Consider the following 17,393-nt stretch of genomic DNA (forward strand, 5'->3'; position numbering starts at 1 on the left):
CGTTCTGTCAAATGGAAAGTGCTTTCAAGTGCTTCATGACACATTCTCCAGTGTGCAAGAAGGTTTTCAGGAATGTGCATAGAGCACTAGCTCATAGAGAGTCAGATACTTAACCCAGCAGCTTGAAAGAAAAGTCCAACAATTTGTTATAAAGCAGATTACAGTTGGACAAAAACAGGGTTTGCAGTTGATCCTACATGCTGTGCGACCCTAAGCAAACAGCTTCACCTCTCTGAGCCTTGGTGTCTCATATATTTATATAGTGAATCATCACACATAAATTTCCTGATAGGATTCCTGGCACATGTATGCTAGCTATAATGCTTACATAAGTATTTATTTAGCTTACTGTTAGCCATAATTTGTTAACAATGTCTCTTAAGAATGTTTCTGAGATTCTCTACACTGATTTCCAAAATTCAAGTCTTGCTAGAATATACAGCAATGTTCCTTTTTAGAAAGGAGACATTTTAACAGCCATATGTTAGTAACAGTTTTCATCACCCCAAGAGGAGTTTTTAACCATCTGATCCATGTCACTGCAATTCCTTTTTTTCAAATTAAAATGTTTTAATGTTTTTTTAAATTTATTTTTGAGAGACAGAGAGAGACAGCATGAGCAGGGGAGGGTCAGAGAGAGAGGGAGACACAGAATCCGAAGCAGGCTCCAGGCTCTGAGCTAGCTGCCAGCACAGAGCCCGACGCGGGGCTCGAACCCACGAACTGTGAGATCTGACCTGAGCCGAAGCCGGACGCCCTACCTACTGAGCCACCCAGGCGCCCCTGCATTCCTTTTTTAATAGGTGTATTTATCACCAAAGAAAAGCAGGGGTTGTTTTCTGCTTTTCCCTCATACTAAACCGGTTCTATCCTCCTACAAGATGAAACAAGCTGCACAATTTCCTTTTGTGGGTTTTTCCTGAAATTAGAATTTCTCAAGTTGGCCTGAATGAAAGAAGAGAAAAAATTAACCGAAGAAGTCCATTTTTTTAGGTAATAAACAATGGCTTCAATAATGAATTCTTTGCCAAGACATGTTTTACTTCTAGACCAGCAGTTTCCATGATCTTGTAACTAGATTTTTTAAAATGTTTGGCAGCCCACATAACTCTCATGGCATTCCACCTTCTTCCCTAGAGCCTTCATGGACAGGAAAATCAATCAGCAATATTTTCTACTTTACTTTTCTAAACTATCACCTTGGGATATGACCTATTTCATTTTCTCTTCAACTTCAGGAGAAACTGAATGTTGACTGCATGAATGATATAGCTGTAGACTATATTACTGGAAGATACCAGGGCACAGGTATTATACAATTATAAATTCTCTAGTGGCCACAAACCAATTTCTCTCTTCATTAGTCCTTACTTACCCACTAGCACAGTGATGACCTTGTTGCTGGCATATTGTTCTATCTCCCGCAGCCACTCGGGAAGGCAACGGAAGGATTCCTCACAGGTTATGTCATAGGTGAGGATCAAGGCATTGGCGCTTCGGTAGTAACTCTGGGTAATGGACCGAAATCTCTCTTGACCTGCTGTGTCCCAGATCTGAAGCTGTAAAGACATAAGAGAAAGATCAGGTTAGAGAAGCAGAAAAGAAAGCATGGCCTTGCTTCAGTTTAGAAATGAAAACACCTCACTCAAATTCATGGTTGTTTTCTGCCCAAAAGAAAAAAAAAAGGACATTTTTTTTTAATGTGTTGGGTATGCCTGGTTAGGGAGAGGAGCTTGCTTTGCTTTTTTGTTCTTTATCTTCTCTTTGTTTTATTACCTAAGAATTTCTTTTCTCCTTTAAAAAAAAAACTGAGCATTTATTACATGTCAAGGTCTAAGCATTTTACATGTAACAACTGGAGGAAGTAGGTACTATTACTATATCCATTTCTCACATGAAGAAACTAAGGCACAGAGAAATTAAAAAACTTGCTTAGGGTCTCACAGCCAGTATATCCCGGAGCCAGTTTAACCGGGCTTTGTGGTCCCAGAGTTCCTGCTCTTGGTCACAACGACATATTATAAACGTCAGGATACCGGGCGAGCCGTCATTCTGTGATGGATGGCGCTTCCGTCAGCAACTGAAGCAGGAGAGCATCCAACCTCTACCACCTTTCCCAGTTCAAAATTCAGATGACTCCATTAAGATATTACCTTTGTTAATGAAAACGGAAACAGTGCCATGGTAGACAGAGAAAATAATTTCCCTCCACCCCTTTTAAGCACTGAGATCTTGGACAAGTCAGTTATCTCTGGGTTTCAGTAGTTTCTTTAGAAAAAGGGGTGAGTAATACATACGCCTACTGAAAGGTCACAGTTTCTAACAACAAAGAGAGTGCAAACCATTTTTCCCTGAATTTCTCTGCATAGAGCAGAAGGCTGCCAAGAGAACTGCTCTCCAGAACAATGCACAAGGCCTTGGGAAATGACATCAACCATAGTAATAATGTTCCCTTTAAATGCACAAAGGGCACTCACTCCCATGAAGAGAACATCATTGCCTCAGAGAAAACCTTCTGAGACGTTCAGATTAGGCCAGGTTGCCCACCTCTGCCCCCCACCCCTGCGTATTCCCTCCTGCGACCCACCTGTAATTCTCCCTCACAGCGCCCGACACACTCAAGTCATTTATTTGTAATAATAGGGTTTTTTTTAATGTTTATTTATATTGAGAGAGAGAGATAGAGCATGATCAGGGAAGGGGCAGAGATAGAGAGAGAAAAGAGAATCCCAAGCAGGCTCCAAGTCATCAACTCACAAACCATGAGATCATGACCTGAGCCGAAATCAAGAATCAAACGTTTAACCGTCTGAGCCACGCAGGTGCCCCAAATGTTCAAATATCTATCACGGGTATCATTTAATCCTTACAACCACCCAGTGAGGTAGGTGAGTTTATGCCTCCCCTCCACCTCTTACTCACAAAGCTGGGGCTCAGACTCCAGACATTCTCATTCCCAGCTGAGGAAACATCCACTACCATCCTCCCTTTGCCACCAGAGACCAATTTAAATATACATCTGCATCCAGAGAGGATGAGTCAGTTGGTGTCACCCGCTGTTCATACCAGTTCCACTGAGGAGACTAATGAGAGACTGGCTGTCCCTGCCCTCAAACCGCGGCACAAGGCTCGCCTTTGAATTGAAGTCGCAGCTGCTCTTCATGATGTACGTGAAAGTCTGTGTGTGCTGAAGGCGACCATACAGATGTTATGGCTTTTGCTGGGGCAAAAGCTACTTCTCTGGTCTGCTTCAAACCTAGGGACATGGTTCCCCTCCGCCAGGATGTGTCTTAGAACAACGGACTATTATTCTAATGCCACAAGGAGCCTTGAGAAACACTTGTTATTGAATTTAATACTGTCAATCATTAGACATCAGTATGTTCCCGTGATTGGCACATCTTGAGAACAGCTTTGCGAGTTAAAACCCACTGAAATATTTTCTAGAATAGTGATTGTATGGCCTTGCCAAGACATATGCTGCTCTCTCATAGGGGATAGCCTGTTTCTAGCCTCCGAGCCGATTCTTAAGGATCTCCATATTCCACTGCCTTCCTCATTCCATTTGGTTTCACTATTTTCTCTGCAACTCATTTGCTCCTTTTCAGCATTTCTGTGTCAATAATATATGCCCAGCACTATGCTAGACATAGGGAGGATCCCAGGATGAATAAAACGTAATTCCTGATCTCAAAGAGCATGCAGTCTACAGGAAGGACAAACCTAGTAAAGTAACCATAATAAAACAGGAGATGTTCTATTAAAGAGGAACCAGCAGGAGAGAGTGCCTCCTAGCTTGTGTCTCATGCTGGTCAATATGTTCTCAACAGTGCAACCATGGGCTTTCTAACCATCTTCATCTCCAGCAAGGGGCTACCCTGTTCGTCTCCCCTCTTTGCACTACTACTTACCTCTACTGTCTCTCTATCATTACCTCTAGTGTATTGCAGTCATAGGTTTCCTAGTGTGTCTCTTCGCTAGACTCAGTACTGTGAGGGCAAGGGCTGTCTCTTATCAAACTTTATACTCCAGTGCTTTCCTAACAAGGTACATGGTGTACAGTAGACACAACTGAATAATGGCTAGCTGGATGAAAAAAGGATTATGGAATCACAAGAAAGGACTGATTATGTTGCTTAAATGATTAGTAGGATATTAAGGACGGCTTCACACATCAAACATTTCAGCTAGCTGACAGTGAGTTGCTAGAGGGCAAAAATGCTTTACCTATTCTTGGTGCTTATCATCTACTATACCACTGGATGGATAGACGGATGGAGGAGGAACAGATGGTCCAATGAGTAAATATATATGCATACATTCAAGACTTTCCTATCTATGCATAAAGGGTTAGTATGTAAAATCTATAAAGAACTTACCAAACTCAACACCCAAGAAACAAATAATCCAGTGAAGAAATGGACCAAAGGCATGAACAGACACTTTTTGAAAGAAGATATCCAGATGGCTAACAGACACATGAAAAGATGCTCAACATCACTCATTATCAGGAAAATACAAATCAAAACCATAATGAGATACCACCTCACATGTGTCAGAATGATCAAAAATAATAACTCAAGAAACAACAGATGTTGGAAAGGATGCAGAGAAAGGGTAACTCTTTTGCACTGCTGGTAGGAATGCAAACTGGTGCAGTCATTCTGGAAGACAGTGTGGAGGTTCCTCAGAAAATTAAATGGGGTGCCCGGGTGGCTCAGTCAGTTGAGCCTCCGACTTCGGCTCAGGTCATGATCTCACGTTCATGGGTTCAAGCCCCGCGTCAGGCTCTGTGCTGGCAGGTAGCTCAGAGCCTGGAGCCTGTTTCAGATTCTGTGTCTCCTCTCTCTGACCTTCCCCACTCATGTTCTGTCTCTTGTCTCAAAAATGAATAAAACATCTAAAAAAAAAAGAAAATTAAAAATAGAACTACCCTACAATGAACAATTGCACTATTAGGTATTTATCCAAAGGATACAAAAATACTGACTTGAAGGGGCACGTGCAGTCCAATGTTTATAGCACCATTATTGATAGTAGCAAAATTACAGAAAGAGTCTAAATGACCATCAACTGATGAATGAGTAAAGAAGATGTGGTGATCAAAAAGAATGAAATCTTGGGGCATCTGGGTTGCTTAATGGATTAAGCATCTGACTGGGGCTCAGGTCATGATCTCACAGTCCACATGACAGGCTCTGTCCTACCAGCTCAGAGCCTGGAGTCTACTTTGGATTCTCTGTCTCCCTCTCTCTCTGCACCTTGCTCACTTGCACTCTGTCTCTCTCACTCAAAAATAAACATTGAAAGAAAAAGAATGAAATCTTTCTATTTGCAACAACATGGGTTGAACTAGAAGGTATTATGCTATGCAAAATAAGTCAGTCAGAAAAACAAATATCATATGATTTCACTCATATGTGGAATTTAAAAAACAGATGGACATGGGGGAGGGGAAGGAAAGATAAGATAAAAAGAGTAAGAGAGGCAAACCATAAGAGACTCTTAGATACAGACAACTGAGGGTTGCGGGAGAGATGTTGGTGGGGAGATGGGTTAAATGAGTGATGGACCTTAACGCAGTTGCTGGGTGAGCACTGGGCGTTATATGTTAGTGATGAATCACTAAAGTGTACTCCTGAAATCACTATTACACTATATGTTAACTAAGTTGGACTTAAATAAAATTAAAAAAACAAAACAAAGGACTTCCTTATCTATGTAATATATACCTGATCACAAAGATCGCTAGCAACTCTTCTATTTATATTATAATTAATCTCCTATGGTTAAAATGTTGTAGTCTGAGCTTAAAGTTTTGTTTGTTACTCATTTATTTAAGACAGACTGAAAAATGGATAAGAGAAATTCTACATCTGTTTTCATCCCATTTTCTACTCAAGGTCATTTTCAAAAAGGAACCACTTTATTCATTTTGTGTGAATGTGTTTATTTCTGAAAAAGAGCACATATGCACACTAGCAGGGAAGGGGCAGAGAGGATCCAAAGAGGGCTCTGCACTGAAAGCAGCAAGCCCGATGTAGGGCTCAAAGTCATTAACTGTGAGATTATGACCTGAGCCAAAGTCGGACGCTCAACGAGCTGAGCCACGGAGCTGGGGACCACTTTAAGGAAGGGGCCTCATCTTTGCTCTTACTGATTTGGACCAAGGCTTAATAGCCATAAGAATTTTTCTAATACCTTTGATTTCCTGCCTTCAATCTTGGAATCCACCCTAGAAGGAATGAGCCTTAATAGGGGAGGCTGAGGTGGGGCAATGGGAAGTCAGGGGAGAGGCCTAGGTTGTGGTGCTGCCCTGGCACTCACCAGGCAGGTGATCCTGCACAAACCATCAGTTCTCTTTTCCACTGACTTACAGGGTTCTAAGAAAGCCTGCACACTTCCTGCAAAACGACACTTAAACATCACCAAAAAGAGGTATTCCGTAAACATGAAAGAACAAGGATAACAGTAAGACAGCAACACTTTCCCTAGGGGCCCTTGGCAACTCTTCTTTCTTCTACTGAAAGACTGAAGAAGTTACTCCTCATGTATCCACGTGTTAATAAGGTCCTTGGATTAATGTGGTTGAAGAAGGTCATTTTATTTTTATTTTTAAGAAGTTTGTTTAAATGTTTATTTATTTTTCAGAGAGAAAGACATACATAGCATGAGTGGGGTAGGGTCAGAGAGAGAGGGAGACACAGAATCCAAAGCAGGATCTAGGCTCTGAGCTATCAGCACAGAGCCTGACGTTCAGCTTGAACCCACAAACTGTGAGATCATGACTTGAGCTAAAGTCAGCCGCTTAACTGACTGAGCCACCCAGGTGCTCCAATGAAGGTCATTTTATTATTTTTATTTTTGTTTTGAGAGAGAGTATGCACGCATGTGCCAGCAGGGGAAGGACAGGGGAGGGGGAGAGAGAGAATCTTAAGCAGGCTCCACACTTAGCACAGAGCCCAATGCAGGGCTCAGTCTCACGACTGTGAGATCATGACCTGAGCCGAAATCAAGAGTTGAATGCTCAACCAACAGAGCCACCAGGCACCCCTCTCAGAGCATCATTTTAGATCCTGATTCTACATATATGGTATAATTAATTAGGACTGCATTTGGGAGATTAACCAACTCTTACTGTTTAACAATGAAGGTCTAGGGGCCTAAAGAGGTGACAGGATAAAACTATGCTGTGGATACAGAGATGAGTAAGACACAAACCTTGTTTTGGGGGAGCCTGTGGTCTCATGGTAGAGTTAGATGTTATAAAAATATTTTAGCTGAGTATAATAAGCACTTAACAATGAGCTTACGGTTTGCAGAAAATGGAATAAATGTAATACCAAACCTGGGGATTCAGAAAAAAAATAAGCCTAAGTTCTTTAACAGTGGGAATGATTTTCTATTCACCCCTCTTCATTCCCAGGGCGTGGCACATAGTAAGCACTAACACTTCAAGTCAAAGGAATAAACTCACACATATATGAATAGGAAACCGACACCTGTGGAAGTAAAATGCCTGAAACACTAGTTGCCTTTACTCAGCTCTCAGGGGTGGCCGTCACCTCCACTCAGTTGGAACAGCAGTTACAGTCGGCTCTTCCAGCCAACGCTCCCTGGACGCACACTCCTGTCTCCTTCCTATTCCCACACCCGAGCTCCTTCCCCCCACCCCTGTGTACTACTTTTCTGAGCTTCCTGGTTGGCATTTACATGGATTTCACACCCTGCTCTGTTTTCCAGCGCCCCAGCGCTCCTTTCACTATTGTATTTGATGTGGATGTCTCTGCAGAAGGAACCACGCTGAGTCAGGGCTGGAAGAGACCCGGGGATAGCTTCCGTCCCCAGCTCAGAAGCCTCACCCTAAACACTTCAGTGTGGATCTTTGAAATGCTGCAAGAAGACCCTGGAGCTTCTGTGCCCTTCCTGAGGCATTTGAAGGAAGGAGTGCAAGTACATATGGAAGAAGGACCCAAAACACATGGATTCAAACTTGGGATGCTTAGGTTGAGACCTAGCTGGAACTCTAATGCTGCAGTTTTCATTGGGCCACTTATGAGCCACTGCTTCTCCCCACGGGACTCAGCTCTGAAAGACCTGACAGTGTAAATTTCACTGACTCTGAGGGGCAGGTAGAGCACAGAGCCAAGGATCAGCCTCTCTACCCTTTTCCCATGTAATTCAGTCTTATTCTACATTTCTTCCCATCACCTTCCTTCTCTCCTTGCTTCAAGGTGACAGTCCCGCTGTGCTTTCACCCTCCTCTTCTCTCATGGCAGAGGAGACCCCAGGGAGGCAGTGGGTCACTAGCCCGCAAAATTAGTTCAGATCCCACCTACCTCCCTTCCTTCCTGTGTAGCCATGGATAAGTTGTTCAATCTCTCTGAAACCTATAAAAGGAAGGTAATTTACCATTTGCCTCACAGGGGTTACAGTAAGAACTAAGTAAAATATGAATATTAGGTCACTAATATGATTGACATATTACGTCAATAAATACTACCTCCCTTCTCCTGTTACCAGACATACCATGGTTCTTACAGGTACCCAATTGTCCAGGGGCTACAGAGGAGGAGAAGGAGATCATGGGTCCTTCCTAGACCCCTCATTTAGAATATCTCCCTTGTTACAACTAGCGGTATGGTGGGAGACACAATAATTCCAATGAGTGATCCATATGACCGAATGACCCATAACCAAAGTGGGAATCAGCAGGCTCTTTCATGGGGCTACTGTTCTTTTTTTTAAATTTTTTTTTAATGTTTTATTTATTTTTGATACAGAGAGAGACAGAGCATGAAAGGGGGAGGGGCAGAGAGAGAAGGAGACACAGAACCGGAAGCAGGCTCCAAGCTCCGAGCTAGCTGGCAGCACAGAGCCTGAAGCGGGGCTCGAACCCACGAATGTGAGATGGGACCTGAGCCCAAGTTGGAGGCTTAACCGACTGAGCTACTCAGGCACCCCGGGGCTACTGTTCTTAAGAGTAAACACAACATCTACAAAGGGAATAGAAGAACTCTGTTTAGAAACAAGTTACCATGGTCAAGTATCTTATTTTCAATGCGGGATTTGATTAGAAGGTTTAATAAATGTTATGAAAACACTACTTCCTCTCACATAGCACAATGAAAGCCTTATTGAACGCTTAGCATCTTACCTTTACTTTCTCACCATTAATCTCCACTGTCTTAATCATAAAATCAACTCCAATCGTGGCTCCTTGCCCTGGAGGGAAAAGACCCTAAAGAGGAAATAAAGGAAAATAATTAAGCAAATCTTTCAACTAAATGAAATGTTCTCTCCTCTCCCCCATCCCTATCCATCACTAGCCCCTTCCTTTGGCTGAGTTAACTGGAAGAAAGTAGAACTCTGGTTAGTGTCAAGGGAGCCTTGTTTAATTTGATTTTGTATGTATGTATGAGGTGAGGGAGAAGCAGGGAGAAGGTGGAGAGGAATGCTAAAAGAACAAAGAAACTGAAAGGGGGACAAAATAAGGGGAGGAAGACAGAGGGATAAAGAGAGAAAATGAGAAAGTGGCGGGGGCCCTGATTTCAAAGACTGAAACAAAAATCAGACACAAGGATGAGATCGAGGAGCATGAAGCCATAGGCATGAGAGCAGGATTGTTAGAAGAGGAGCAAAATGGACAGGTGCTCCCAAAGGCGTAAAGTCCAGGAAGATTAAAACTGATTTTGGTCTAAGATTATTGGCCTAGGGCATGGACAGGCATAGTGGTGGACAAGCCACATGAAAAAGCAAACAAGAACTCACTGCAAGTTACGTGAGCAAGAGAGTGAAGCTTTTGGATTTCCCTCTGCCCTGAGGGTGATAACTATTTCCCTAGTGCCATGTGCCACACATACAGACTTCCATGAGATCAGGGCGCATCACACTTGGAGGATAATTGCAGAAAATGAAACTCAGGGAGAAAGTGTGGTAGGAAGATCACTAAGCCAGGAGACTGGAGGAACTCTGTGTGGCCTCAGGCAAACGAGTTTTGAGGCTGAGGGAAGCATTTCAAAAGAAAACCAAGCAAAAAAAGAAAGAAAAGCTGTACCTCAAACTGGAAGGTAAAATACCATTTTAGCAAAGTTACATGTACAATATGCATTACTGGTATGTAATATTTCCTGCAGGCTCAGGGAGGGACCTGGAGGCAGGAAGGCATTCTGTTAAGGAAGAGCTCTGTGCTTAGTTCCTATTCCCTCTTCACTGCTATTCCAGAATTGACAGAGATTAAAGTAAAATGGACTTTATTAGCTCTGGCAGCTAAGATGGGGACATCTTTAATTAAGTCTATTCCCTAACAAGAGAGTTCTTTAATTAAAGTTTGAACTTAAAAGATTGCGCTTCAAACCCACAGAAAATATTCCATTGCTTGTCTGCAAAAGATGTAAACATAAACATTCATAACTTTACTTACAAATATTGAATCCATTTTCTTTTATTTTGGTTTGGCTCACACAAGGCTGCCAAGCTTTGAGTTTACCACTCCAGCTAGTTTGCAGTTTAATAACTGCCAAAACAAATAAAATGAATCCTTCCCAGTGTCTCTCCCATCATTTTGTTCCCCAATTCCTCATGTCTCAAAAACAGCTGAATCCAATTCGTTGTAACTGCCTACCAAATAACAAAACCAAACATAATCCTGCCTAGGGCATGTTACTTTTGGGAAGAGTTAAGGGGCTGGGTGGTGGGTGGTATAAGAAGTAGAGAGAAAAGTAAGGGATGGCTGTGCTTATTGGTAAAAATCAGCGTTTAGAAATGGAAGCCTTTTACCTTTAACGCAAAGTTTATGCTTTTTGTAGAGAAAAGCCATATTCCTATGGTCTCAGAGCTTAGGACACAGAAAATAAAAGCAATCAGGCTGAGAAGCGAGAGACCTGGGTTCTAATCCTGGCTTTGCCACTAACATGACATATGATGCTAAGAAGTCATTTTGTCCCTGTAGACCTGAGTTTTTCATCTGTGTAATGAGAGGAGCAGGCTGATAATCCCTAAGGGATCTCTCAGTAATAAAACAAGGTCAGGGGAACTTTTGATAAAGGCACTAAAAACTCCTCTACATCTCTGCAGTCTCGTTCTCCTGCCAAAAGCAGAAAAGATTACCGTTAAATGGAAGTAAAACCAGTCAGAGTTTCCAGCATAACACCATAGCGGGCAGGTGACGAAGCCCAGATGCCTGGAAGCTTCTTACTTTTGGTTTCCTGGGGCCCAGGCTGAGTAAAAGGCATGAGTCCTATCCCGTGTTCATTTGCCATGGGAAAAACCCTGGCATTTCCAAAGGTGATTTTGCCCTAAAGCTGTTTGTGTTACCTAATCTGCCTGTCTAGTCCTGCAGAGAACCACAGACTGTCAGAGGGGGAAGTGGCCTTGGAAATCACCAGGCCCCTTACGTGTAGCAGGGAGGCCCAGCAGGGGAGGTAGCTTATCCAGGCCCACAGGATGGGCCAGGGCAGAGCTGGGACGGGGACCTGAGTCTCCACACTCAAGCCGGCGCTGTTTCCAGGGCACTCAGCTGTCCTAGGCCTTAGCACTGCTGGTCTCAGCTTTCCCAACTAGCATTTTATGAAAATGCAAGATGCCTGCATCATAATCCTGAAAAGGATGCCATTCATATTTTTTCAAAGAAAACACAAAAGAAGGTCAACTTCAGAATGATTTCTCCCTCATTTCTGTGCAAAACCGAGCATATAATCTCTGGCAGTAATTCTCAAAACGGCAGCAGCCCCGATAGGAACTTGTACTTAGATCATACGATAAGGACTCAACCCAGAGGGAACATTTAATTTTGTTCAAATAGTCCTTCACTGTTCTCATTTCATTCCCATTTAATAGACTTAAAACATCAGCATATTTGGTTCTAAACCAAAATGACTCATTCAGTTGCCTAGGAGGATGGGAGAAGGCATAGGCAGGGATTGATTGGCGTAATTTGTATTTGAGGTTTTTAAAAATTAATACTTAGGGGTGCCTGGGTAGCGCAGTCAGTTAAGCATCCAACTCTTGATCTCAGTTCAGGTCATGATCTCACACTTTGTAAGTTCAAGGCCTGCATCAGGCTCTGCGCTGACGGTGTGGAGCCTGGTTGGGATTCTGTCTCTCCTCTCTGACCCTCCCCTGCTCATGTGTACATCCTCTCCAAATAAACAAATAAATAACAAGGAAAAAAAATTTAAATTAATATTTAGGTTTAGTCTGAGGTCCAGATTTACTTGGTTAACACCTTTAGATTGTTAACTGATAATCTATTTTTAATCTAATAATCTGTTTTGGAGAGCATACCAAAAGCAAAACCACTTGCCCTTTTCACAAAGGAAGCAACAAGAGCTGAGGGAAGACTGATTGGTGGTGACCCACACAACCATGCTCCCTTGAGATGGTTTCCAAAACTCTGGCCTAGACTAGAAAGCTGATGCTCAAAGGCCACGGTAAGAACTGGCAGCCAGGAGGCCGGCGTTGGGACCACTCACCCATCCACTTGGGCTCCCCTGACCCCATAGGCTGGGCAGAGGAACCCAATTCTAGACTTCCAAGTTCTCTTACCTGAGTGAATCGTCGGACTAGGCACGTCTTCCCCACACCAGCATTGCCAATTAAAACAATTTTAAACAGGAAATCATAATCTTCCATACTCATTTACACAGCTGCAAGGCAAACACAGGCAAGAGTGAGACGGGGCCTGGTCAGACTTGCCCACAGAGCTCAAGCTGCGCCAGCCTCGTCTCCTCGGGAACCCCGGATCTGACTCCTGTGAAGAGCAATTTAATACTCGTCAGTTTAACGGTGATCTCGCCAGCAAGACAGGAACACAGGTGTTTGGTCATAGATGAACTTTATTCCTTCCCAGTTACCTCAGGCCACAGATCAGAAATGACACCAACGGCCTTTCACCCGGTAACCTTTATTCTTCCAAGTCGTCAGGTCGCGGGTCCCTCGTGTGGTGGGATGTTTTCTTTCAGCAGGGAAAGGAGACTACAGACCCACCTGCAGACGAGCTGGGGATGCAAGCAAGCAGGGACAAAGGAGAGCCCATCCAAAGCTTCTCGGTGTTTTATGCACATGCAGTGTGTGCCTCTGGGAAGAACGCCAAGGGACCGGAACACTGAATGAAGGGCAGGAACTAGGAAGAAACCTCTCAGTCCCTGGATGTCTTGGAATCTTAACCGTGGGAGTTAGGCCATCTTCCCCCTGCCACCGTCACACAGCCTTCTGCCCACCAGGCTGACAACACAGCACTTTCCAAAGTACCTGTCTCCTCATTCCTATGGGCTGTGGCATGTGTCACTCCCTCTGCTGGGGACACTGTTCCTCCTTTCTGTGCCACCGAGTCAGTCCTGGTAAGCCCGATGCAAGCATCTCTTTCTCTCTGAATTTTCTGCTCTCCCCCAAATAAAGTCAAACACTTTGATCATCCCTCTGTCCTAAAACCAAGTGTCTGCTTCATCCTTGAGGGAAGGGATTATACCTTTTGGCTCTATTTTCCTAGCCCATGCATAGGACAGTTATATTTAGTAAATATCTATGCAGTAGAATTAAAACATTAATTAGTAGGCCTATTGCTTGAGTGTAGGCCTTAGTTTCTCCAATTGTGCTGAAAAGAATACTACATGCTCTGTCTACTTCAGACAACAGTTGTAAAGATTTTTTTAAACTGTCCAGAAGAGCCTTGGTATCCACAAAGTTCAATGCTAGTGAAAACCACTTTTTTCTATTGAGTTCCTACTATAGTACTGGGCGAATCATGGTAGGAAACCCAGAGATGAGACAGCCTCTGTCCTGGAGACTACCGTAAGGAAAGTCAAACAACAACCACAAAGTCAAATATATTTCAAACAGCAGTGGAGTTCATTCCATAAGGCACAGGCAGAGCAAGCCCGATGGGCTCTGGAAGAGGAAAAGGACACCCACTGTGCCCATGAGAGGAAGGGTGCTTGGGGGAGCTGGAGAACGCCTCAGGATCACACCTCTCAGCAGAGCTGAAGCTCCCCCTCCAGTGAGACCTGTCACGTAGCTAAGGGGAGGAGAGTCTTTGTGTGCAGAGTTGATTTCTATGTGGGTTTTAATTCATCCTTGGAAAGATGACTGACAACCAGGCCAACATGCATATGGCAGCTGACGGGGTTCTCACTCAGTTCGCTGGGCCTGTGCAGGAAAAAGTTCTCTGTCAGGGGTCCCCCATTGTTGAATTCACTAATCTGCCAGGCTCTGTACTTGGCACTTCAGGTATATTTCCATTTGTCTTTACAAGTCTCTGAGGATGGCTTGTATTAATGTTACCTATTTAACAGGTGAATAAACTGAGGGTAGCCTGAAGTCACAAAGCTAATAGCCAGAGTTGAAGTTTATAAGGCATAGGTTGTTATCAAAAGAACTTTAGCTTTGGAGCCAGAGAGAACTAGGTTCAAATCCTGGGTCTACTATCTTCTAATCTATGCCTCTGGATAAGGGAATAATTTTTGGAGCCTCAACTTCCCCATTAACAAAATGGGGCTGATTAACACCTATATAACAGAATTGTAATGCTTGAATAAATTCATAGAAACCCCTAAGGACAGTATCTGGTTCTTAGTCACCCAGACTCCTCAATATGACAGCTGTTTTCCATGGTCTGGCTTCTGCCTTCACTGCCAGCTGACTTCTCACCACTCCGCTTGCTCACACTCCGTGCTCTAGGCTCACTGGATTTCTTCAGTTCCTTAAACACATGGGGCTGTTTTCCCCTTCAGACTTTCACATATACTGTTCCTTCTGCCTAGAACATAGAACATAACCTCCCCTCACCACCCCCAGACCAGCTAACTTTTATTTCTCCTTTCAATTTCACTAAAAAATCACTCTCTAGTACGCTTCTCTGACCTGTTAGGAGGCTGACCCCTGCTGCACACTTGCATGATACCCTTCCCTGTCCTACAGTCATGCTCACCAAGCTTCACTGTACTGTTTTATTTATATCTGTCTTATGCTCCAAGTCCATCCCTCAGCACCTCCACCCTATACACACTCGTGCGCACACATGACTTCAAGCAGCATGAGAGCAATGACGTGTCTATCTGGTTGAGTCCCAATCCCAACCCCTCCCCATCAGAGTCACCGTCATCCTTGCCACCGCCACAACCACCATCATCATCATCTCATTCTAAATGATTAACTCACTTAACCTCAAAGCACTCCTAACAGGTGGACACTATTAGCACCCTAACTTGACAGACGGAGATACTGAGGCACAAGAAAAGTTAAACAAGAAGCTGTTAAGGTCCCACTTAACTGGTGGAGCTGAAATTCAAACCCAGGTAGCCTGGGTCCAACCCCCCATGGGGTACCCGCGTAGTACCTTTCCCAATGCCTGGCTTGTGGAAAGAGCTTAAGGAAGGTCTGATGAATTGAATGATAAGGGGCAAGCACTCAATAAAATATGATTTCCCTTTTCTCTTCCCCTCTGGCTTCACATCCAAAACTCTTGCCACCACACTTTAGTTGTTTAATTAAGAATCAAGGACAGACTCCAGATAAAAACTCGGGGAATGCAGTATATTCATTAAAATTCAAGAACGCTTTAATAGTGAGAAGAGAACAAAACTCAGAGATAGGGACAAGTATAGCACGAAGACGGGGGGCTCTCTCGGTCCCACACGGACCACAACTCATAGTCTTCGTAAGCCAGTGAGCAGGGAGCACAGGACTGGACAGTGTCCTTCTGTGGTTGGACTGTTTGCCTCACATTTACTCCTCCATCTTTGGCAGAAGCCAAAGATATAAGGTAGACAATTCAGAGAACGTCCAAATTTAAAGGCCTGAGAAACAAGGCTCCTAAGAGGTTTACAGTGTCCGAATTCTGTGCCTTCAGGGAAAGAAGGGGAAAATTACTTGGTCAGAGTCAATGCTCACAGTCAAATCACATGTGGCTACCACCTGGAGAGAACCACAGACGATAAATGAAGGCCCTTCTCCTTTCTATAAGAAATTACTTTAATGCTCTGTTAATGCTGTTGTTGTTTTTAAATGAAGCTCTGGGGGAAAGTGTTTGGTCTCTTTTAAAACACAGGCTGTCTGTGGCTAAGGCTGGACTGTACCCTACGGGTTACTGCTGTGGTCACTGTGCTGCCTGAAACGCTCACAGGATTCTCTGAAAACTATGCTCTGAGGAAGCCCTCTGACTGGTACATAAGGTAACAGCTCGGGCACTGCCAATCACCATGGGATAAGAGAGCTTCCCAGGAGGGGAAACCCATTCAGAATCAGTTAGTGACATGCAGCCCTAAATGGACCACAAAAGTCAAACCTTGTCTGGGGAGCAAACATGTCAAAAGACATGCTATTGACCAAGCACTATTCTAGGAATTTTAGTTTTTTAAAATTTAGTTTGAGAGAGAGAGAGAGAGGAGAGAGCTGGGGGAAGGGCAGAGAGAGAGGGGAAGAGAGAATCCCAAGCAGGCTCTGCACTGTCCTCTCGGAGCCCAGTGTGGGGCTCAAACTCATGAACCATGAGATCATGACTGAAGCCAAAGTCCCATGCTTAACTGACTGTGCCACCCAGGTGTCCCTATTCTTGGGATTTTATATTCTATCACTGTTAAGGATAATAATCGCTGACACTCCTTTGATGGTTATAATGTGCCAGGTACTCTTCCGCATGTACGTGCTCATTTAACCCCACAACAATCCTAGGAGGTGTTATCGTCATCCCCAGCTCACAGAAGTGGAACCGGAAGCACAGAGAGGTTACTCTGAAGTCACACAGCTAGCCTTAGGATCAGGATTCACACCCAGATCCATTGGACTCCGAAGCCTGGCTCCCCCTGAGGTAGGATGCTGCTGTCCCCTGCCCTGTGACAGAGAGCACTGCTGGGCCTGTCCTAAGGGCTGGAGGCTCAGTTGGATGGAACCCCTCAACACCTGTGAGCTGCAATATTCCAGAATCTCCCTCCTCTCGAAGCAGCACACCCACACTGGTAGGGCCACACTCTGATTCCAGATCACACAAGTACGACGCCTCACAGCATCCTCTGACACCAGGTCTCTTTGAGGAGCTGGACCCTAACTCTCCCAATACCACTCCCACAATTCATTCATCCACGTAACTAAGTAGTGGGCACAGGGCAACAAACAGGAACACTACTCACATGAACCCACAGAACCCCAAACATCATAATCACCACGGTAGCTCTAAATAAATGGATATGTGAATAAGAGTCAGGAAAAATAGATGGGGAAAAGAAAAAAATGCATTTAAAAAAGATACAGTAAATGAGGTGTACTATGAAAAGGAAAAGAAAACATTCTAAAGCATTGTGATTTTGGCAACATAAGCCATTTATCAAAGTGACCTTTAAAAAAAAAAACCACTGTATTCCTTGTTGCACATCAGTACATTTCTCCCCTCACCCATCTGG

At 43.9% G+C, this 17,393-nt stretch overlaps 1 protein-coding gene across 3 annotated transcripts in view; it reads right to left on the reverse strand.

Annotated features, from left to right (window-relative positions):
- The window catches only part of RAB30 (RAB30, member RAS oncogene family), an 80,711-nt gene that overhangs the window by 6,275 nt on the left and 57,043 nt on the right, over window positions 1-17,393 (reverse strand). For all 3 annotated transcript variants that reach the window (XM_029956595.1, XM_029956593.1, XM_029956594.1), the window contains exons 2-4: window positions 12,547-12,647; window positions 9,158-9,241; window positions 1,376-1,559 (exon numbers count right to left, since the gene is read on the reverse strand). In XM_029956595.1, the coding sequence (XP_029812455.1) occupies window positions 1,376-1,559; window positions 9,158-9,241; window positions 12,547-12,639 (361 nt within the window). In that variant the 5' untranslated portion in view covers window positions 12,640-12,647. The remainder of the gene's footprint in view (window positions 1-1,375; window positions 1,560-9,157; window positions 9,242-12,546; window positions 12,648-17,393) is intronic.

This window comes from Suricata suricatta, chromosome 11 (assembly GCF_006229205.1).
Source record: "Suricata suricatta isolate VVHF042 chromosome 11, meerkat_22Aug2017_6uvM2_HiC, whole genome shotgun sequence".
Classification (NCBI taxonomy): Eukaryota; Metazoa; Chordata; class Mammalia; order Carnivora; family Herpestidae; genus Suricata; species Suricata suricatta.